At 32.6% G+C, this 23,694-nt stretch overlaps 4 protein-coding genes across 4 annotated transcripts in view; 2 read left to right on the forward strand and 2 right to left on the reverse strand.

Annotated features, from left to right (window-relative positions):
* LOC126776693 (prolyl 3-hydroxylase sudestada1) overlaps window positions 1-23,694 on the forward strand; it is a 382,982-nt gene that overhangs the window by 116,952 nt on the left and 242,336 nt on the right. The gene's annotated exons all lie outside the window — the stretch shown is intronic.
* Window positions 889-8,420, forward strand: LOC126776710 (cytochrome b5-like). Its single transcript, XM_050499343.1, has 4 exons — window positions 889-916; window positions 2,141-2,260; window positions 5,907-6,032; window positions 7,482-8,420. Exons 2-4 carry the CDS (start codon window positions 2,141-2,143, stop codon window positions 7,596-7,598), a joined length of 363 nt encoding a protein of 120 aa, XP_050355300.1. The 5' UTR covers window positions 889-916; the 3' UTR covers window positions 7,599-8,420.
* Window positions 10,069-12,033, reverse strand: LOC126776661 (putative nuclease HARBI1). Its single transcript, XM_050499283.1, has 5 exons — window positions 11,806-12,033; window positions 11,475-11,671; window positions 11,149-11,281; window positions 10,915-11,056; window positions 10,069-10,826 (listed from the first exon to the last, which is right to left on the reverse strand). Exons 1-5 carry the CDS (start codon window positions 12,031-12,033, stop codon window positions 10,408-10,410), a joined length of 1,119 nt encoding a protein of 372 aa, XP_050355240.1. The 3' UTR covers window positions 10,069-10,407.
* Window positions 14,238-18,620, reverse strand: LOC126776692 (host cell factor 1). The gene has a single exon (XM_050499315.1). The coding sequence runs from the start codon at window positions 18,488-18,490 to the stop codon at window positions 15,989-15,991; it is 2,502 nt and encodes an 833-aa protein (XP_050355272.1). The 5' UTR covers window positions 18,491-18,620; the 3' UTR covers window positions 14,238-15,988.

A 23,694-nucleotide genomic window follows, 5' to 3' on the forward strand; every position in this document is an offset into this window, starting at 1 on the left:
AACTTCAAATTATTTTTGAAAACGTGTTTCAGTAGTTCACGAATTAGTTTTTCATATATATTTAATAATATTATATGTAACACAAATCTGTTTAAGTTTTCAGAACCCTTAAAAACTATATTTCATATTTATATTCTTACTGTTTTATTTTTAGTTATAGTTTTCTTAACTAGATTACTTTGTGCAAACTCGTCAGGGTAGGTACAACCCACACATCAGATATTCTACCGCTAAGCAATACTTAGTATTCCAGTTTGTAGGACGAGTGAGCCATTCTAACTACTGACACAAGGGCCATAACATCTTCGTTCCCAAGTTTGGTGGCGCATTGGCGATATGAAAAATGTTTAATACTTCTTACATCGCCAATTTATATGGACGGTGGTGAAAACTTAACATCAGGTGACCCATTTGTCCGTCCGCGAACATATAACATAAATAAAAAGTTCACTCCATGTTTTAATGTAAAAGTAAAAACTTTGTTGGCTTGTGTAAAACTTACTTTGTTTATGTATTAAATTCTGCTGTATGTTTCCCAATAAATACATAAATACAAATACAATGTAATAGTTATGTTGTGCCTGTTGCCTCTATTTGTTCTCCCCTTACGTTGTCTGGTGGCTATATGGCCGCCTATTTGTAAAGCTCTTTGAAGATTGTATCGTGTATCGTCATTTTTGTTTTATTTAGTCTATAATAAAGTATTTATCGTTATTATTATTACCTTAATAAATATATTAAGAGAATATAATAAAAAGGTTAGCTTATCTTAGTTGTACTATGAATCAGATTATCGGCATTTATAATGTACTCTTGCATTTTTGAATGGTTTGCTACGTGACAACCTTCTTATCTCGCGGTGTTGATACACTATCAGTGTTAAAGTGGCCGGTGATAGAAGAATACGGACTTGAAGGTAAGAAATATATATTAATAACGTTTTTTGTTAACTTATAAAAATATCAAATGCTTAACTGTTTTTATTCGACAGCTGTCAAAGCCTGCGCTACACTTTTGGCTTTGGATATGAAAATCATTATTTCAATTTATCTTCCGTAAATTATTTTATTTTTTGTAATTTTGGGCATTAAAATGGGCAAGAAATAAGCATCATTCAAATCTCTCAAAATTTTATTTCGTTGTATGACGAATTATATTTTAATCGATATATACGATTCATAAAATGATTACAAAATTAATAAGAACATATTTGTTCTTATTAATATTTTAATTGTATTCATATTAATATTTATTATATAAACAGTAACTCAATCTCGTAACAATTAATTATTAACTTAAGCGGTTGTAGTTGTTTTCATCGCAATTCATTTAGTGACGTGAACGTTCAAAGTAGGAGATTTATATATTAATTAAACTTAGAGTAATAAGCATTGTGATACTTTTATGGTATTATACTGGTGGTAGGGCTTTGTGCAAGCTCGTCTGGGTAGGTACCACGCACTCATCAGATATTCTACCGCAAAACAGCAGTACTTGGTATTGTTGTGTTCCGGTTTGAAGGGTGAGTGAGCCAGTGTAATTACAGGCACAAGGGACATAACATCTTAGTTCCCAAGGTTGGTGGCGCATTGGCGATGCTCGACATTTCTTACAATGCCAATGTCTATGGGCGTTGGTGACCACTTAAAACTAGGTGGCCCATTTGCTCATCCGCCTACAAATACTATAAAAAAATGTACAATTAATAATTCTCAATTAACTCTGTCGTAACAACTGTCGGTATATCTACAAGTTTATAACGCTTACGACTTAGAGTTGGAGTATCGGTTCGTAAGAGGTACTGTACTCGATTTATCTAGGTGTGTTTTTACTGGACTGAAGTGGTCGGTGATAGGCTTCGCTTAGGCCCATGGGTTATCACTATGCTACTAAACATCACTATGTTATCTTGAATATCTGAATCCCAGTTTAAGATGAGTGAGCCAGTGTAATTACAGTTACAAGGGATATAACAGGGACAAGAGTGGCTTTAACTTCTAGCAGTGCCAACCTCAATATCACTATCGTCAGTGAAAAAAAAAACGTTCAAACGATAGTTCACTTGTTTGACTGAAGAAACGATAGAGACGGAATTTATACAATTTATTTCCAACTTCCGTTATATGTTAATTTTTATTAGATGTCTGAAGTCCAGAAATACACGATAGCGGATGTCGCGAGCCGCAACGGACGAGGTGGAGCGCCCGTCTGGATGATATACAAGGACTCCGTGTACGACGTCACTTCCTACATCCCTGAGGTAACAACAATATAACTAGTAATCGTTATTATGTAAAACCTAGTCAGTTGGTTTGTTCATCGTGTATTCATTTGATGACCAATGCTTAAGTGATCATGTTTTGCATGCTTTTACTTAAACTACAAAAAAACACCTTCTTTATCTCAATAAAAATACTATTATATGTACTAATTAGGTAGGCATTTAATTGTTTCTAAAACACAAACGTATTACGTACCAGGCATTTATAAATTAATAATCATCTTTAAAAACGAATTAATCCTGTCTTAAATGCATTCGGCACGCTGTTGGAGTGTAAAATAAAAATAATAGATTTATAAAAATAAAGTGTAAGCCTCTATATATCCCTTTCTCCATGAGAGGGTATGGAGTTTATTCCAACGCTAATTTAAAAGCGAGTGTGGTAGATGTTCATCCGACAGGTTTCAGGATTTAGTGACACTTATCGGAACTCGAACCCACAATATTACGATGCACATGCTGTAATCACTTCGCCTACGCGGTTTCTCCGTTATGATTGTGTATGATGAAAAAATATAACAAAAATACAAGAATAGGAAACAATTTTTATCGTATTATTTAGATAAAGAATCAAAGTAGGTAACGTAGATTTATTTATCAAAATGATATTAATGTTAATCATTATATAATGAAACTGGATAAAACTACATATTAATTGATACAATAAAAAGCGAGCGATAATAAACCGAAGTCACTTTTGTGCTTACAGTCTAGCCCTACAGATAATTTCGTGTCTGTATCGACGCCGATTCGATTACATTTTGAATTGAATAATGTTACTGTATACAGCTACTCGTTACAATATATAAATTGTCATAACATCTAGACCGAAACGAACATCTTCAAATGTACTTGAAACTCGACATCGCATTACATCGTCCAGAACCGACTTGAGGTGTTGGAGGTGTTTATTTCTTACTATTAATGTTCGAAAAAACCATTAATATTTTTTCATTTTATCTGTAATATTTTTACAAAATATTAACAGAAATTGAGGCCATCCTAGTAAGTTGTAATAATAGTCTCTTTCTGACCAAATTTCGGCCACAGAAGTCAATCTTAAAGAGTAAAAGTATATTAGTTTACATCTATGTATTCAAACAAACGAAGCAGCATTCCCTAACTTTCAAAGTCCGATGGACCGTAGAGAGGTCAGGTTCAAGACCATCAGTTTTACATTTGTTTCGAGGCACGGGAATATAAACTGCCATCTCTCTTAATTCTATTTTTAATGAAAATTTCTTAACAAAAAAAAAAACGTAATGACTTTTATGAACCCGACGACACGGGAATTAGACATCTAATTAATTAATCTAGATTTACATCCATAGCTTAAGTTAGCCACTAAGCCAACGAGACTGTTCAAGTATGCTACTAGTAATAATACCAGTACTTTTGCCAATCTTATTTATTTTAATAGTTATTAATGATTAAAATAATAATAAACGGGTGACAGATAATTGCGGTATGCGGTATTATTCTATTTATCATTTTGAAATCTTATCAATTATCACTAAAATTACAGATATTTTGTGTAACATGTGCAAAAAACGTGAGCATAATGAGTGATGAATGCGTGAGGCTTATATTTTTTCCTCAAGTGTACATGACACTTTTTTTATTTATTTGTACAACAGTATATTCTTGAAGGTATTTAACAAAACTGGAATTTATTATGATTAAGTACACAGAAACAAATAAAATAATTTAACTACACATAAGAAATAGACACGCACACACATGACAAAGCTTGTAAGAATTAAATGTAAACGTGTTCAGCAGACAGTAAACCGCAGTTAGTTTCTCTGTCTACGCAGTAAACTCTTTACAAAGTCCACAGAGTCAAAAAATATCGATTACAACAACGAATTTTTAAATTTACTTGGAATTGGAATATATTCAGCAGCGCCTCGAGAGCTCTGCAAACTGAAAGTTCTTTATCGTTTTGGCATTAATATAAATGAAAGGCATTACTTGGAATAAAAAAAAATATTGTCAATTATAGTATTTTCAATTTTTATTTTCAATTACGCTGAGTATATATACATACATTGCAGCCCGAGGTAAATATACAGATACTTATCTCGGATACGGATTGTAATGTGTGCTGTCATAAGGAAACTTATGAATTTCTTTTTTAATCTTTTAATATAATCATTTTATTAGGTTCGTAATAGACTATAGTAAATGATAATTGTAATGTATTTATTGACGTAATTAAAATATAACATTACCTTGTGCAATATAAGATTAGAATTATGTACATTAGAGTTTTAAGCATGTACAAATTAAAATTAATAATAAGTCTACGGAGATACGATTAATAATTAATCGTATCTCCGTAGAATTGTGGCAATAACGCTATCAGCTTCGAGGGTCAATTGTTAGGTTACTTACAGGTTACATTTTTAAATTGGTTTATTTTGAAAAATAATTCAGTTAAAACTTACTCATAGATGTTGATGATGTCCTCTTCACTGATTTCGGCCACGATGGCCAATCTTAACAGAAATTAGGCAACTGCACAGGACATATTGTAGTGCACAAGTGTGTGCGCAATCACAGAATTACTATTTCCTCATTCAACAAAAGAAAAGAGTTAATGCGCAGCACCAACGGCTTCACATGCTTTCCGCAGCACACACTTCCAACTACAGCTTATCGTGTACGAAAATGTCATTTCTACGTTGAATAGAAAATGTCATTATTTAAGCGACAATTAAACCTACCTACTTTCACTGGCACTTTTTTGTATTAATATTCCAAAGTTTATTTAACATGTGCTTCAACTACAAGCGGATTTCAATTAATCTTAAGATAACATTTTTTTAATTGGATACGAATGTTCAGATTTATTTACTTTAAAATTATTCTTGGGTGCATATACCTAGTTTTACTGAAAACTGGCCATATTTTATGAATGTCTGGGTTTTGTGCAAGCACATCTTACCACCAGCCTATCAGTCATGTCATCGTATAAATGATCATGGTACATAGCATGCAGAACAAGTATTGGAGTAAACAAGTAATTCCAAAAACAAACAGAATTCACGTGAAATAACTTTACACGTGAATTCTGTTTGTTTCAAAATAATTTCAATCAGTAAAAATGACTTAAACAATAGGAATCATTAGTGGCAAAGTTTGATTTGATGCACTTACGTGTAAAAGGGCTATTAGCCTTCACGCTCAATGGGTCTGTTTCGGTGTAACGTAATAGCAGTTAGTGGATCGGCTCTCATTTTTGGCTATTCTAGTAAGTGGTCACCTAATTTGGGTACCCTAATTAGAGACCCTGATAATAGCTGAGCTCTTTTAATGACATCTATATCGTAAAAATGTCATGAATATATTTCAATGAAAACGTAGAAGCCACGCTGCAAACCTTGCCCATTAAGATGTTAAAATTTTTATTCTATATCTTACGTATTGACTATCACATACACATGATTATTAAATGTCCAAAAGTCTAGCACTTTTCTCATTGTTTTTTGCTATGTCCGTTAATCCTATATATATATAAACATTATTTAAAAAGTTAACCGTTGTTTAAAAAGTTATCACTTGTTTTAACGAAGTTACATAAGAGACGTAATTTTAATACACGCAACTTTAACACTTGCAGCATCCCGGCGGTGATGTGATCTTAGAAGAGGCTGGCACAGACGCAACGAAAGCTTTCGACGACGTGGACCACTCTTCCGACGCCATCACAATATTAAAGAAATATAAAATAGGTGAAATTGTCGAGGTAAGTTGGCTCTTGCTAAATTATTTTTAAGTTTAAGAACCAACCATCTCAAAGTTAAGTTGAATAAAATGAATACATCTTTCTAATACAATAAGTATAGCTTGCATTACTAATACTCACTAATATTATAAATGCTAACACGTGGGCAAAGCCGCGGATGGAAACTGGAATATAAAATAAAGTTCACGTCTTAATTTATTTATAAGTAATCTTTTGCTCGGAGATAAAGGAACACACCCGAGACCTACTTGCCTATAATTAAACTCTGTCAGGTGTATATCCACTAACGCGCGCTCGACAAATAATTCTAGAAACGTAATAAACCCACTTGACCTCGGCAAACATCCAGACAATGTGAAAAACTTCATCGGAATTCGTGTTCGTTTTGTTTATTAACGTGACATTAATTGAATATAATAAAAATAGTATATTAAGGATAACTACATTGGCTTTCCATTAAATCGCCCTATTAAGGCCGCAACTGCACAATAATCTTAAAGGAACTCGTAACGCAAAAACATTTCCTGTTGTTTATTGTGAAAGCTGAACCAGTAATGATGTAGTTTCGATAATCGTGTTAAGTGCTGCGTGCTATTGGCAACTTGTACTTTCAGACTTACTGCGCTTATTTGAAATGAGAACTTTTCATAAGAAAACCTCCACTAAGCCCAGCAAACAACGCGTCTGTTTTGAAGAAATTGAAAATGTATAACGTAAATATATACTAGAATCTACTAGAACTAAATAGTGATGTTTTAAAATATTAGTTTTGATTAATCTTTTTAACTAGATATTGTAGAAAAAATTATTGTCAATTAGGTATAATAATTAACTTCCGTATTAAGGCACTCTAAGTAGCTGTAACTTCATCGAGTCTTTACATTTCCACAGGCAAATAAACTCCACATGGTTTAAGCCTGAAGATTTATTGGAAAAAAAATATGGAGAAACGACCGCTTTATTATTGGTCCAAAATTAAATCATAAATTTTAAGTGAAATGCAATAATATAATTATTCCTTTAATCAATTAGGCAGTCGATAAGTGCAAGACTTGAAACCAGTTTCTTATTAATATTTACTGATATATATATATATCTACTAATTTAAGGATTTACCTTAAATAGTTGATCTACCAGTCTAATTTGAAAGTAATGCTTAACGTGGGTGAAACTGCGCGGGTCAGCTGGTTTTTATAAATTCTTATTTATACAGACTATATCTACTTTTAAATTAATAATGTTCTGCTTTACTATTATCTTCTTTGAAGCTCAATGAGTACGACTCATGAACAAAAGCCTATCGCTCATCGATTATTCTTTGAAATGCGAAAGACTTATCTATTTATCTTTTCACAACTTAATAATAATATATAAAAATACCTTTAATATAAGTTATAAAAGTACTTATACTTATTTCTTAAATACATTTGTGTTAAAACATATTTTCAGGAAGAAAGGAAATATGATGCTAATGGCAAAAAGAAGAAGCGCGTAGTAGCTGCCGCACCAGAGAAAGATGGTAACAGAAGTTGTATGAACAAGATCACCTGCGGGCTGCTGGGCTGATAGCCGTTTATATTTACTTATTTCAACTCCAACAGCAGACTGCAGATTTATCTAGTCCCGCCGCTAAGAGAATGCGTTCCCGACCTCTGTCAGTTGGTTATGACTATAAAATATATTAAAAAAAGAAACAATTGACGTAACCTAATAACAGGGCGTATGGATTAAAAAAAAACTTATTTATTTTAATCGATAATTTAAGCCCAAAATTATAAAGTTTATTATAAGTTGGCATAATGATATGTGTTTTAAAGATATTTGTCGTTTGAAGGACAAACAAACTAGTATAATATTTTTATTAAAATTTCTTTCCACTTCCAAGTTATATTGTCTATTCGTTTACGAATCTGCCAGGAACGTATTCTCTGAGCGGCCGGTCGTTAGCCAACGAATTCAGTACAAAGTTATTATAAAAAATATGAATTTGAAAGAAATAAAAGTTTGAAGGCGAAATTGTAGCGAGAGAGAGGGAAGTAATAAAATGGTATCCACCATTTTAATTGTGTAATTGTAATGAAAATAGACTCGAGTCTCTACCAGTACTGCTAATCTGTGAGAACTCGCTTCGTATCTCAACCGTAAAATTTTGAAAACGGTGTATATTTTTTGATGCGGGTATTCTTTAATATTCTATTTATTATAATCAATTTCGAATATAGTGTCGTGGTTTGCGGTAAATATCGAGTTTTTTTACATAATATCACTTATTTTTAGAGAATTAAACAAAAAAGTACTTTTTTGTTACTGTATACGACGAATTGGGATAAAAATACCTACCGTATTACATTTTAATATTCACGATGGGTTGATATAATCTGAGAGAGAGTCTGGCAATACTGTTTTAATTCATGAACTAACTATATACATGCATATATTAGTATACATATTATTACACGCTATGTAAAAATGTAAGTCAGAATTTTGATAAATATTTCTTAAAAATAGAAGCTATTTTTTTTTATTCCAACTATAAGTTTATAAATGTTGCAATACTAATGGAGAAAAAGATATTTAGAATGATATTTAAAGTACCTTTTTTATTTTATGTACAAGTCATAATCAGTATTTATTTAATATAGTACAGGTTACAATTGGTATTGCCTATAAATTTTATATATTAAAAATGTATAATGTCTTTTTTATTGCTAAATCATTAGTCACTTGTAAATGTCCTGCATTAAATTCAGGGTAGGTTTAATAAAGATATTGGTTTTTCTGTCAGTATCCTTATGTATATTATAGTGTTTACACTATGACTAGTGTCTACTACCTACTACCTAATCACAATATATTGTTTGTCTGAATATATAGTGCCTTTGCACAAAAGTTTTCTAAATGAAGGAAATCATCAATGTCAAGCTCTATGTAGGTGTAATGTCAATTTTTGTACTTTGGAAATTTAAATTTGAACTGAAAGGGGGAAAAAATTTGAACTGTAAATCATATTGTACTAAATAAAACTTTGTAAAGAAACCAAGAAGAAGAAGGAGTTGGTAAGTACCAATTTTATATATTTCTTTGTAATTTGTTTTTACTATGTGGAAATGCATTTTTTTTACAGATACTTCTTTTTTTAGAGAAAAGACCTAGCCTGGCTAAAGGACTAAAAGCAATCCTAATGCCAAGCAATTAAATCTAGCAAAAAATGAATAAAGGAATGAGTTTGTTGAATTTTCAAAGTCGTGCATTTATAAGATAGGGATAATTCTTTTTTTAAATAATAATGTATTTAAAATAAGCTTTAATTTTAATTAATTTCTTTGCTTAGTGTTGGTCTAATAAGAGAGCCGCCAGGCGTAGAACTGGTAGGGGAATAAGAGAAATTCCAGAGTTATCTGGAAGTGAGGAAATTGTGGCATTAATAGGTGTTAGTAAATTTTTTATGTTAGTTTTACTTTATTAATAATAATATTCTGTGATATTTGCATAGAATCTCATTTTTAGTTAATGTATTACTCTTATAAATATGTGATAGACAGTATTAGGATAATGTGAATGTGGGAAGTTCTGTAGAGCCAAATATCAATGAGACTCCACAGCAAAAAGAGGTAAGATTATAAATAATGATTCAAAATAGTGCTTGTAAAAACATATTTTTCAATAATGTATTGATTTTCCTTTTAATTTTTTCAGATTATTCCAGAACATACAAGGCAACCAGTAGCAACGAGATTTGGTGACAATACCAGTGCTACCTTGAGTGATGATTTTATTCTATTTTGGATGACTTCCACCAGCACAATATCTTGGTTTATCACATATAACAGATTGGTTTTGAATGCATGATTTTGGTTTTTATATTTAAAAATACATCACACCTCCCACACAAGAAGCACTGTTTTATAGAATGTCTTAAAAATTTGATATAATTATAATATTATGATATAGTTGTATGTTTTTTTTTAATACAATAATAAGTTTATTTAATTTTTAAGATACTTGGTGTCAAACATTTCGAGCAGTCAGTCTACAACACAACACTCAATTTATCAGCACAGGTAATACAGTTTTAGAGTTGGAGGACCAGCCCTGATGACCAGCTGTCAAGGAGATGGCTTGAACTCAAAATGTACTGGCAGAGAGAGTCAAGGCTCTATCTGAAGCACATAAGGCCCAAGTGGAAGCACAAAAAGCTCCAGCAGAAACACATAAGCCTCTCAAATATGGGCATAAGGTTTTGGTGGATGGGTTGAATTTTTTCTCTGAGTGAATTAGAAATAAGATTAATCAGTGGTATGAAGTATGATGTTATGTCTGTTTTGTTTGTATACATACTTGTATTATACTTGTGGCAACTAAGATATCATATCTCTTATGCCAAATCGTTATTTCTACTATGCCACAAATGATCAATTAATTGTTGTCTAAAATTATATCCCAATGCAAGTTCTGAATCCGATTGATAGGATCTGTTTGGTAGGCTTTGATTTAAAGAGCTCTCTTTGTGTAGGTCATCTTCACTCAAAGTTGGAGCGGGCAAACCTGCATGATTACATATGTTATGGAGGATACAGCACGCTATTATTATTTTTGCAGCAGAATCAGGATGATAATGTAAAACCCTGTTAACTAAAAGACATTGAAAACGTGCTTTTAGATCAGCTATAGCCCTCTCCACTGTGCTTCGAGCAGCTGCATGCAGCTGATTATAATATCCTTCAGGAGTCTTGTCAGCATTTGTATCGCTCACTGGGGTCATTACATATTGTAGTTGTGGATAGCCAGAATTCCCTGAAAATATAAAGATTAAATATTTAAGACTTACATAATAGATTTTATAAAATATTGGTGATCGCAAATTTGATTTCACTCTTATTACCCAATAAATACACAACTTCACCAGAGTTCGTTAAATTTAATAGATGTGTTTTAATTATAGAATTATTAAATACAAAACTATCATGAGTGCTCCCTCCATATGATACATCTGCATGTAATATATTCATGTCTGCATCCACAATCTGCAAAATTGAAATATAATAGTTACATTTTGTTAATATTAATTAAAACTAATAAATAAAGGTAGTAAGACAGTACAAACACTTAAACTTACCAACATTACATTTCTAGCATAAAATCCTTTTCGGCAGTAATACCTCTCATCATTATCTTGCGGTCTTATTATTGCAACAAATGTACCGTCAATGCAACCAATCACATCAGGGATGCGAAATTTTTTGTAAAAACTGTAATTAAAAGAATTTAATACGAAATGAATAAAGATAATGGACTTTATGCGTCTGTTATTTTGGATTGATACTGTAAGAATGCCTAGAAGAAAGATTTGTTTAGTTTTAACTAGATTAGTGCTTGTGTCCTGTTGTGTATGGTTTTGTTAGTTATAAGGATAATATATAAAAATCTTAGAGAACTACCTACCGTTCCTTCAATTCCTGTCTCTCCGAAATATTTTGAGGAAATCTCAAATACTTTTTTATTATGGATGGATGATTTAAAGCTTCGACGACTTCATTAATAGACCGGGATACAGAAGATTGGGACAAAAAGGTATTTATATTAGTTCCTAATATTTTTTGGTAACTGCCACTTGCCAAAAAAGACAGCGTGCAAAGAAGCTGAAATAATATTACAATAAATAGATGGAATTAAAAGTTGCTTTGATAAACGATATATATATATATATACTGTAGAGAGATAGGACGCTGACATGAGAACGTCGTTAATTTCGGCAAGTTTTAGTTATATATACCTTAGACCTTTTTGTAAGCCCTTTCCGTTTATTTGAAGATAATAAAGCGCGAAGCTCATTTTGAAGTTCAGCAATAAGTTCTTCATTGAGACGATAAATTCGAATAATTTCATCGCTGCGAGACCTTATTGGTAAATATCGAATGAGTTGGGCTTCACGTCGGCTGGTATTCACATCCAATTCGTGAGCTTCCTTTAAAAGGTTTAATAAAAGCCATGCCCTTGACATCTAGAAGTATGACTTTGCTTATATAGTAGAAAAATCTACTTACTATACTTAGTTTTTATATTATAGTTATTTTTAACCTTATGAGGCCCTATCAAACAATTTTAAAAGAATAGGTATATAAATAATTTCACTTTTAATATGAGTATTCCGAAACAATATAGCAACTTTGAATATGACGGATAAATTCGAGATGATTTTTAGTTATCACTTTCGAAGTCAAGTTGCAGAATACCGATTAATGTCAAATAAACCAGTTCTCACTGAAAATTCATTCGTCACAGTTTTACTCTCACAAAGTGGCGCTAGTGTAGATTTTATTCGAGTTACAGAATAACAAATAGTTTCAATTCAAAAGTGAAATTGAAAGTGGGGTTTAGAGAATCATACTGCAATACAATATAAATATTCTTTATTTTACATCGATGAAACAAATTAAATAACAGACAAGAACGATAAACAAGAAGCGTCCTCATCGCTAACACAGCGATTTCTCTCAACCTTAAAGAAATCGTTACGAATATTATATGTGCTAAAGTGAGTTTGTTACACTTTCACGTATTAACTACTTAACCAATCATCATGAAATTTTGCATCCTCCCTGCACCCACATACTCGGCCGAAAACTAGAAAAATAACTTTATTGGTATATTATTAATGTACATACAGTCAGTACTTTTTTTATATAGTATAGGTAGGTGGACGAGCATATTGGCTACCTGATGGTAAGTGGTCACCTACGCCCATAGACATTGACACTAAGAAATTTTAACCATTGCTTACATCGCCAATGCGCCACCAACCTTGGGAACTAAGATGTTATGTCCCTTGTACCTGTAATTACACTGACTCACTCACACTTCAAACCGGAACTCAACAATACCAAGTACTGGTTTTTTGCGGTAGTATATCTGATGAGTGGGTGGTACCTACCCAGACGAACTTGCACAAAGCCCAACCACCAGTAATAAGTATACCCATAGTCATAGGTCATCTATTTACTAACAGATGTACATCATCGATTAACTTTTAAAATGTAATGCATTTAAATTGAAAACACCTACTTATTTCCATTATTTATAAGATACGACAGTAAAGGAGAAATAAAAAGCTTGATTTTAAAATATAACATAAATTTTATGGTTATCTTCTTTTATCGGAATTACAATAATTCAGAGGCAATTCTTAGTGAATATTTAATGGAGTCGTGATCGTGAATATTAATGCAAAAAAGAATTAAGTTACTATACATGTAAGGGTACCATGTACAGTACCATATAATTATTAGGTTAGGGTACTTTTTTGATTTTAATATTTTTTTAAATTATGTAAAATTTCATGTTAATTATTTTATAATACAATTAATATATTCTGTTTATTTTAAAAATGTGTGGTGTTTAGCGTTTTGAATATGACGTAGCTTTTAAAAAAAAACAACTACAGTTAATAACTTATTATTTTAATCTTATATTCGTAGCAAAATCAAACCGAGAATATGAAAACAATCTTGTTAATATCCTGAGAATAAACCAAATTTTCCTTAATAACTGTAGAAACTCTCATGTGATGGCACTGTTGACAATACTGTCAACAGTGCCATCTAGTGTACAATATCTGAACTAATAAGCCTCGAAAATTCTCTAATTAAGTAGTTTGATAACTTACCGCTAGATAAAGCTGTAATAATATAAATAGAAAATAACTGATGTAGTGCTTTTAATTTTTATTATAGTAAATAACACTTTCTATTAGACAGTTTTTTTTTTCAAATAAACTACAGGTATTAGACCTGTATTATAAATGTCCCCCTAAAGTGCAGCTACCTAACAAGTTAAATTATTAGATATAGGATAAATAATATAAAAAATATGTATTTATCGCATATAGTAATAACATCACAGATGAATAAATTTCATAGACTAATTGAAAAAATAAGAAGTCATTACGTTAAAAAATTAAAATAGCCCTCAACACTAAATAAATGAGTTGACACACTGTAACAAAAATAACTGTAGCTATTAACATAATTCAAATATTCATTAATGAGTTCCAAAGTTCTTAACAAATCTAATTATAATATTACGTCAGACATAAATGATATTCAAAGGTAACATGCAAAATTATTGAAGAGCTTAGCTTAACATTTTTGATGACATTAAATAACGCATTATCTACAGCGAGTATTATGCAATTAAATAAAATACGCGTTTATCCAAATCGTTTATTCAAGCAAATTAACATATGAACAAACTATAACATTAAATTTATCTACTTATTTTATTTACACTTCATACCTTGCTTACCTTATATTACTCTAGTACATACAACTATCTTATCCTACATGTGAAATGCAGAATAAAGTTTCATTTAATTTTAAAACCACCATATTCACCTGATAGATTTGGCTTGGAATGAAAATGAATTCTGCATTTTTTAATGTCAAATATAATTAATTAGAAGAATAAATTGATATTAAACTGCTTTTTGTAAATCACCTATACTCCTCCCACCTCAGGCACTGCAAAATTATAACTTATAAACTTTATAATAATTATAATAGGCATCCCGACCGACTATGGCGACGTCAAAACTAGTGAGAATAATTTCTAACTGGTACAACTATCATAATCAGTTGCTAACAACAACCTCTTTTATCTATACAGAGAATTACAATAATTTTAATGTTATAGTTTTCCACATATCAATAATAATTCGCCGATTCTCGTGCTAACTTTGTAGTCCGCCATAGTCTTCTACATGTCAACTTCGAATAATCGCCTAAGGCATCAACTAGGCACGTATTAAGATCAGTGGAGCGATAAAAAAATAGCCTCGAGACTGCAGTCTCAGTAATTACGATCATTAACAGACACCACAGATCCAATACTGACAATAAGACACCACATAAACAACAACAATGGCTAGTCATAAAAAAAACTTAAATAGTGCATGATATATAATATATTGTGATTTAATTAAATCTAACACTTCACTTATGGCTTACATGGAACGTTACACTTTGTGTACCATTCCATGTGAGATTGCTCAGCCATTCCACCAAGTATCGTAGAATATATTACTTTAATATTCCATACACAGTTCACCACCTATCCTGTCCTCAGATTCATGCAACTCACAACCCATAAAGGTGAGGGAACAGGGAACTTAAACTGGTGCAAGGAAGACTATAAGTTGCAAAGTAATTGTTTAGCAAACTAGTGAAATGAACATTCCAAGCACTTTGCACAGTTCAAGTCCAACATGGCAGTATTTGGTCATGATTGTGGGTAATGAATTATATTATATTCTCCTTATTTATATCATTACATACAAAAATATTCTAATTTAGAAATAAATCTATAAACACAATAAAATAATAAACCTCAAATTGAATATCTTTTTAAAATGTAATTATTTTAAGATTTAAAAAGTGATACTCTAAATTTCTTTGTTGCGATCTATGCACAGTGACAAATACTGCTCAGCAGGCACTTTCGCATAATTTTGTAAGAAACTAGGTCACATATGTAAAAATTATACTCATTTGTGAGTGAGTACAAAACAAAGAGTTCAGCTATATCATAACAAGATAGTACAGTAGCAGATCATTGCGAGTTAAGGATTCCTACTGCAAACAGACAACTTTCATAATAATATTACAAGAGTAAATAAAATATTCTTTTAGTAAAAACTCTAAGAGGAAAATTCTACACAGACACATTAACATTACAAAACTCATATGATTTAAAATATTCTATTCATCATATATTATATAGTTCGTTCGACTCACTATAGTGTTTCTCGTGATAATGTACAACCTATAGATACCTCGCAGTTATAATCACATTCACCATAAGGCTCGATCACGCACGCGACGCACTCTCGGGCTGACCCACGCGGCTGGTTAGGACGCTTGCTCACTCAACTCGACTGTTCAGTGCGGGGCGCGGCGCGGACCTCACTGAGGCTGTCCGCCTTGTGTAGCCTGACTCGCCGACTTGGTGATTACGATCGCCTGCTTACCGCCTACTCCTGTCTTGCCCAGCTGCAGCATGTTCGATGGCAACGTTATGATCTTATTACCGCCGACGGTGTTAGCGGATACTAGCTTAACGATGGTAGCACCGGGGGCTATACCCTGACCCTGGGCCGCGCTGGTTGGTGCTGTCGGCCTATTTTGGACCATGGTCATTTTAGGGACCGTCGCCACTGTCATACCTGTAGGTGTCTTCACAAGAGTCACGTATTGAGGCGTTGAGCTCGCCTGGCCACCACCAGGAGTCTTCTTTATGATAAAAGGTATGCCTGCATTTCCCCCTGATTGTCGGAGAACGGTGGCTCCCGTTGCTCCGGTTCCGCCCGCTGTCGTCGCAGTCGTAACCCCTTCACTCGACTTGGCGGTCACAATCTTATACAAGGGTGTCTTGACTTGTTGTCCTGTGAGCGCACCGCTAGCAATCTGTATCGCACCACCGGGGCTTCCTATTACGGGCAGATTACCCGCCCCAAGCTTCACTGGAACTCCTGCAGCCACCTTTGTCTGTACTCCTGCCTGTATCGGAACACCACCAGCAGTCTTTACTAGTACGTTGCTTGTCGCAATTTTAACATTTCCAGTGCCTAGTTTCAATGGGACATTTGTTCCTACTTTTTGTACGCTATTTGTTGCTATCTTTCCTTGGATATTCGCTGCTCCAATCTTGAGCGGTACTGCATTTCCGGCAAGTTTAACAGGCACATTGCCACTGCTTAATTTGACCGGTACACCGGCACTCGAACCTGTCTTGACTTGCACATACCGAGGCGTGCCTCCCGCTCCTGTAGCTGTACCGAGGACTATCTGTGCGTTAGACTGGGGAGTAGAGACTCGGACGCTGCTCGGAGTACCTACACCACTTACGATTCTTGTCACCCCCTGTGGCGTGACGGCCGCCACTTTTATCTGTTGGGACGAACCTGCAGCTGGAGATTTGACGACTGTTTTGCCCTGGTATGTTTGTTTTAATGTCGGTGTGTTTGGTGATATTTTAACTGCAGCTTGGGCAGGCATTTTAATAGATCCAGATACAACCTTCTGCGGGGTTGAGACAATAGGAGTAGCAATCGGTGACGGAGCTGCAGCGACAGGTCGCACCGGCAGATCCGTCGGAGTAGGAGGCAGGCCAGTAGTCACAGGGGATGCCAATCCAAAAGCTTTAGCTGCATCTGGTTGTGCAGCAACAGGAGATGCTGGTGGTGGTGCTGCCACTGGCTCTGCAGCAGTAGGGAATCTGGCAGGGGTAACTTTGCCACATTTCTGTACTTGTAGAAGGTAAGTTGTGACAGTGTTCATCGCAGGCCAACACAGTTCGAGTGAAGTAGTGCCAGCTCTTACAAGTGCAACTCGTCCAGCTTGTGGAGGTACACCAACCTCCAGATACCATAGATCTTTGCAGCAAATTTGATTGTTCCATGTTTTTCTATAACCATCCCTCCCCGACCAAATATAAAGTCTTGTTTGAATTGCAACTGCACTGTGTCCTGCACGAGCCCTGGGAACACATTCTTCAAATTTATCAAGTGCAATATTATCCCAAGTCATGGTTTCTAGATTTAGAGAGGCGAGTGTGTTAGTACACTTCCATTCTTTTTCATGTGTAGCAAGTTTGGATTCATCCGGTACAAGCGGAACCCAGCCTCCATACACATACATATGGTGACCAATAACTGTAGCTGTGTGTAGAGAACGGGGTGAGGGAGGTGGGCCTCCAAGATCTGGCCGGGACCAAGACATGCTATCCACATCAAGCACCCACAGATCTCCTAGACGTGAACCGCTCATGCCTCCATAGATTATTAAGGATGATTTACCGCTGCTTCTGTCTGTGTATGCAACGCCACTATGGGATTCGCGTGGAGGAGGTGATTGGCCATATGTAAGAGGTATATCCCATACTGTCATAGATGAATTAGGATACAGTTCCAGAGTGTACAAGTCATTGAGATATCTTGGTATATTATTCTTAGGGTCATCACTTTCATTCGCCAATCCTCCGAAGAGATAGACTTTACCATTAAGAAGCGTAAAGCTATGTCCAAGACGAGGACATGGAGGTATGCCGTGCTTAGGTGGTAAAGGCTTCAGACGTTTCCATTCCCACCGAGAAGCCTGCAGTTCATACAAATCGTTAGAATACTTGCCGTACTCCACCATGCCGCCAAAAACTAGCAGACGTGTGCCGTCCACCACGAACCCATAGGCGGCACATCCTGGAGGCACCTCCCCTTTCGTAACAGGAACAAACCATTGATTTGTTGTAGTATTGAAGACGTGAAGCTCGTGAACTATCCCTTCATTTCCGCCGCCGAAAACTATCATCAAATCTTTTATGGCTACTGCACGATGGCCATGGCGAGGTCGTGGTTGAGGGCCGCTTGGATTGTAAACTTTTTGCCACTTAAGTACAGCGTTTTCCTTCATTTTTACTATACATTTGTTACTAAAAGCTTTACACCGTATGTATCGCTCGGGATGCGTATCTATAGCATAGACAATGAGAAACGTCGTAAATAAGCTTTGAAGAAAATATTCAGGTTAGTTGCAGCTGCGTAATTCTATCTTATTCTACTTTCTCTTTCGCACTTATATAACTTCCCTATGAGTATAAAAAAATCACCATATGAAGCTTACAGTGTATAACAAAAATGGCGTTAGCAACAGCAATGGCAACTTAACAAAAGGAGAAAGAACGGCGTCGGACGTCAAGAGTTGTCTATGAGTAATACACAGTATAAAAATAATAAAGCAAGCAACAATAACTCTAAAATTAGTACAAATTTCATTTAGTATAATGTAATATTTGTGATATATAAAAACTACAGTTATAGTGTACATAAATGGATAAATTTTATAAATTCTATGCCATTAATATGAATTGTATGACAAATATTTATAATAAAAAAATGGCTCGACCTAAGGAATTGGTACAATAAATTTAAAATAAAGAGAAACCGTATCTTTGCGATTATTAGAGAGTCTGTTTTAATAAATGGTATAAATGTATTTTGCGTGGTATTACCAATTTTGATTTTATATCTATAGCTTTACTTTCGCTTTCTAAATGTTGGCTAAACTGATGTAGTAAAAGCGCGGCCACGGATATTAAATACTTCTAAAAACTGTATTTACAAAGAAATATGTTAAGAATAATAATTAGTTGAAATATTTTTTAGTTCTATGATTACATTCATTGAAATTATAAATATTTTACAATGTTTTGGTAATTATGTTTACTTATTAACCTCTACTTTGTTTATTTATTATTGCTACAGACTCAAAATTGAAATACAACTTGGTTTTAGCAGATCAACCAATTTTCGATTAGTGTATTATAGTCTAGACAGAGTAGAGCGTATTTAATTAAAAATTAATATTAAATTAGAAAAAGAAATTATTTTGGAGTTTGCGTTATTCAAAAAAACTTATATTCGTATAGATTTAGAAAGGTTTAGGTAAATAACAAAATGTGTTTTATGGATTGTCATTCTGTGTTCATGTTTTACGTTTTAGTAGCTAGTACTAGCTACCTATTATCAGTTAAAATAAAAGTTTTCCTTCGTAATTGGTGTATTATTAAGTTCTGTCCAACAGGTAAATGATGGGAAATGTTTACTAGTGAATAGATTAAAAAAAAACATATAAAAGATCGATTGCTTCAAAAGTTAATATATCAGTAGCAGGTACAAAAAAAAGTGATGGGCTAGGCTAAGGTTGTAACTACCTAAAAAATAAACTAATTGCCTGTGTATTTCCCTATACTAGGCAAAGAAAAGCCTCTTTTTTTCTCTTAAAGAGAAGGTTTTTTGGGGATACATGAAAACTGCTCTCATCTGTTTCTTTCTCATATTCCATATATTTCCCATATATAGCTTCTCGACCTTGCTTTTTTCTGGTAATATTTGGCGCTTAGTAAATACTAGTTCAAAAATGTGAACTTTTCCAAAAAATTGGTTAAGGAAAATAAAGTGAAATTGCTGATTTCCATTGTAATTTATTTTTTAGAAATACTTTAAATAGCTCTTTTTTAAAGTATTATTAGCCCTACTGTTAGTACACTACAAAGTGAAAGTAAAAAAAATCTCGTGTCGTTTCCTTCATAGGGTATATTTGTCAGCTTGTGCAACGACTCATGTTAAAAAAAGAATGCGGGGCAAACTCAAGACAATGGTCAAATGCTATTTTAAATTATATACTTTGCTAAAATACGTACGAAGTACAGTTAAAACAAACTATTTCAATATGTTTTTTTTTATGAAGGTTAATAGACAAAACTAGCATTGAAGTGATTTATTTCCCAGTTACCTTCTTAAAAAGCGTGTGCTTTTGTAGCTTGATAAATAACTGCCATTAGTTTAATATTTTACTATAATCTGTGAATTCGTTTACTCTACTTCGCTATCTGTGCTGGGAGTGAGAGTTTGCTGATGTCACATCTACTTAAATTAAAAAATACGACTTATTATACTTTTAGTCGATACGAACAAAAACTGTTGAATCCAAATAATTATTCGTTTATTCTTTTGAATGTTATAATGAACTTCGATATATCTGTAAACGTTCATGTTCGTTTTAACATGATAATTGATTTATACACTAATTCGGTGGAATACGCAGCTAGGTACCTAAATTATAATAACTGTTATTAAAAATATATATATCATAGTTTTCTACTTGCAATTCTAATCAGTGACATCTAAAAATTAAATTCTTGTGACAGTGACATTAAAATAATTGAATATATATTTTTTTAGATGCCGTTGACAAATACACATTGTATTAAGAAAACATAACTGCAATAATGATAAACAAATCTAGTAGTGTTCACAATAATTTATTGAGATATTCAATGTATTTGTAGTATTAATTGTAATAGTGCATTAAATACTGGTAAATAGAAGCGTTCTTTATTTATTTAAACAAATTCAAAGATGTCTCAAGATTTTGATTAACCTGTTATAATATCACATACATTTTGTTCTCTTTTTATTAAATAATAAAAAGGTGAAAAAATAGTTTCCAAAACACAATTTCTTTGATAATATTCATTCTATTTTATTTATATTGTATAAAGGCACAGGAGTTGGTTCTTCTCAACTCATATTGTTTAGGGGAGACATGTGGGAAATAAATAAATATTATAATTGCTTGATACTAAATAGTGAATTGTCACTGACATAGGCTATTGGTGACATCCTGTAGACTTCTTAAAAATATTCCCCATGATGGCTGCCTCCTACCATAGATGCAATGTTCTGTCAGTATCAACCCTCCCTTTACATAGAAACGCCATTATGTATAATTTACCCAACCAAAAGTGAACACAACTTACTTTTATTAATTTGAGCTTGTCTTTTAAGCTAAATCTAAGGAAATAATAAATAATATTTTATTTAGAGTAAATAACAAGTGTGCTGCTGTCTGACATATGATATATTAAAAAAAAGCATTTTATTGAACATCAAATCATCTAAATTATAAAGTTATTTAAAAACTAATTATCTGCAATATTTATGTATTGTTATAATAATTGACTTTATGATAATAATACTTAAACCAAAATAAATAGTATATTATATTATGAAAGAATTATAATTTATAGTAATTTTTAGTTGCTATTGTTTTTAATTATGAAACAATAAACAACAAAGAAAATTAATATATGTTTGATCATGCATATTAATTTAAAAGAAAAATAGTAATTATTAATTTAAAAGAAAGCCTGACTCAATAATTTTTCTTGAACATCAAAATATTATCATTATATAAAAAACAAAACTTTATAAACTAAGGTCAATATTGAGATAAGTTATAAAAGTAAACACTTAGTTTATTATCTTATTGTAAAAAAATATCATTAATTGTGAGCATATCTTTTGGCAGTCATCATCATGCAATGGTAAATTCATATGATTTAATAAACTGCAATAAGTCGGTTTCCTAGTGGAATGGAATTAAACTTGTAGTTTAGTAAAGTTAAGACATTCTACCTAAAATAAGATAAATACTCCTTATTATGTAAGAGTATTGTTGATACTATATTTATAAATTTCAATCTTGGTAATAAACAATAAAATAACACTGAAATTTATTTATAACACAAAGTTTTGTTAACCGCTTAACAGTTTATTTAGTCCTTGAAACTTGAAAATCGGGCAGTAGGTACCTATTCAATGAAGAAACAAACCTACTTCAGTATCCATTCAGTTTTGTTGCGGCGGGTCTACATTGCCAATTAAAAACTTTACAATCCCCACGAGTGGAGTTTAAACTAATTTATGAAGTAATGAGACCAGGTTGGGAAGGTCCTCGTAACGAAGCGCAACTATTCTGAACTTAAAAGTTAAGTAACAAATTAGTTTTGATGTGCTTACGTACCCACAGAATTGATATATTAATTCATTGATACGAGGGTTAATAACTCAACAACTATCTTGGTTTATTTTGAAGTAACATCTATTAAATGAGCAATTCTTGTATACCTATTTTGTGTATCTCAGAAGACAATTTTGCAGAAATTTTATATTTAGATAAAGTTTTGTTTATGTATCTTTATAGATATCTTCCTTGAAAACACGAAAAAAAACAAGTTCAAAAAGCGAAGTTCGGTCGCTCTGGTACTTAAGTTATAAAGAGTAGTTATTTAGAACCCTAGCCCTGTTATCACCGATAAGTTTTTTTCTATTGTGGAATACGACAAACTCGCAATCATCGGTTAAGTTAAACTTTTTTTAAGTAGTTTTTTTTGGGGGCAATTGGTACACCTGATAATGTCGCCATTATCAGGTTGTCATAATAAATATTAACCATTCCTTACAATGCCAATGCGCCACCAACCTTGGGAACTAAGATGTTAAGTCTCTCACAATAGTACTTAGTATTAATGTTTAGGATATTAACTTGATACTATTTATATCTATATAATTTATATGGAGACTATTCGAATATATAAATTGAGGTAAGAAATACGTCGCTCTATATTTTTTCAATCTAAATACAATTTTATAATATAAGTGACAGTAATCAGCTTGTATATCTGTGAGTGTTATGTCTATTTGCAAGACGATCAGTCTCGGCGTTCCCAAGTGTCGATACTATCGACTCAGGCCATTAGAGACTATCAGTCACTCTGTAAAGTAAATGTATGCTATCTCTAACGAGATGTTTGTACATACAACTTTGTACACTACAAATATACTCATTTAAATATTCTTTTATACATTCCTCACTTTTATTACATTAACGTTATCGATAGTTTTTTGCATTATTTGGTTTTGTTGAAATTAATATCTTAATTATAATACTCGAAAGTTAATTCGGACTATGAAATAAGAGGTTTAATAATATAAGACCTTTACCTTATAATTAAGTATATTTAAAAAAAAAATAATAACATTTTTGAAAAAAAAAAAATTAAAATTTTTAGTTTGCACTATTAAGCGCATAAATATGAAATTGTATATTTATAAATGTTTTTTTATTGTGTGACATCTATATTGGATAAAATAAAAATTTTGGAAACATGAAATATTCATTTTTGCTACTTGTTTGTCTACGTAGTTACAAGATAAGATCATAGATGTCGCTATTATTCGTTGTTAGCCGCCAAAACTTTAAGTGCCACTGGT

Source organism: Nymphalis io, chromosome 21 (assembly GCF_905147045.1).
Source record: "Nymphalis io chromosome 21, ilAglIoxx1.1, whole genome shotgun sequence".
In the NCBI taxonomy this organism is placed as follows: Eukaryota; Metazoa; Arthropoda; class Insecta; order Lepidoptera; family Nymphalidae; genus Nymphalis; species Nymphalis io.

Coding starts and splice junctions, on each gene's coding strand:
- LOC126776710 (XM_050499343.1), top strand. CDS start 2,141: ATGTCTGAAGTCCAGAAATACACGATAGCGGATGTCGCGAGCCGCAAC. Junction 2,261..5,906: donor TCACTTCCTACATCCCTGAG/GTAACAACAATA, acceptor TAACACTTGCAG/CATCCCGGCGGTGATGTGAT. Junction 6,033..7,481: donor AAATAGGTGAAATTGTCGAG/GTAAGTTGGCTC, acceptor ACATATTTTCAG/GAAGAAAGGAAATATGATGC.
- LOC126776661 (XM_050499283.1), bottom strand. CDS start 12,033: ATGTCAAGGGCATGGCTTTTATTAAACCTTTTAAAGGAAGCTCACGAA. Junction 11,282..11,474: donor AGACAGGAATTGAAGGAACG/GTAGGTAGTTCT, acceptor TTTTAATTACAG/TTTTTACAAAAAATTTCGCA. Junction 11,057..11,148: donor ATGCTAGAAATGTAATGTTG/GTAAGTTTAAGT, acceptor TCAATTTTGCAG/ATTGTGGATGCAGACATGAA.
- LOC126776692 (XM_050499315.1), bottom strand. CDS start 18,490: ATGAAGGAAAACGCTGTACTTAAGTGGCAAAAAGTTTACAATCCAAGC.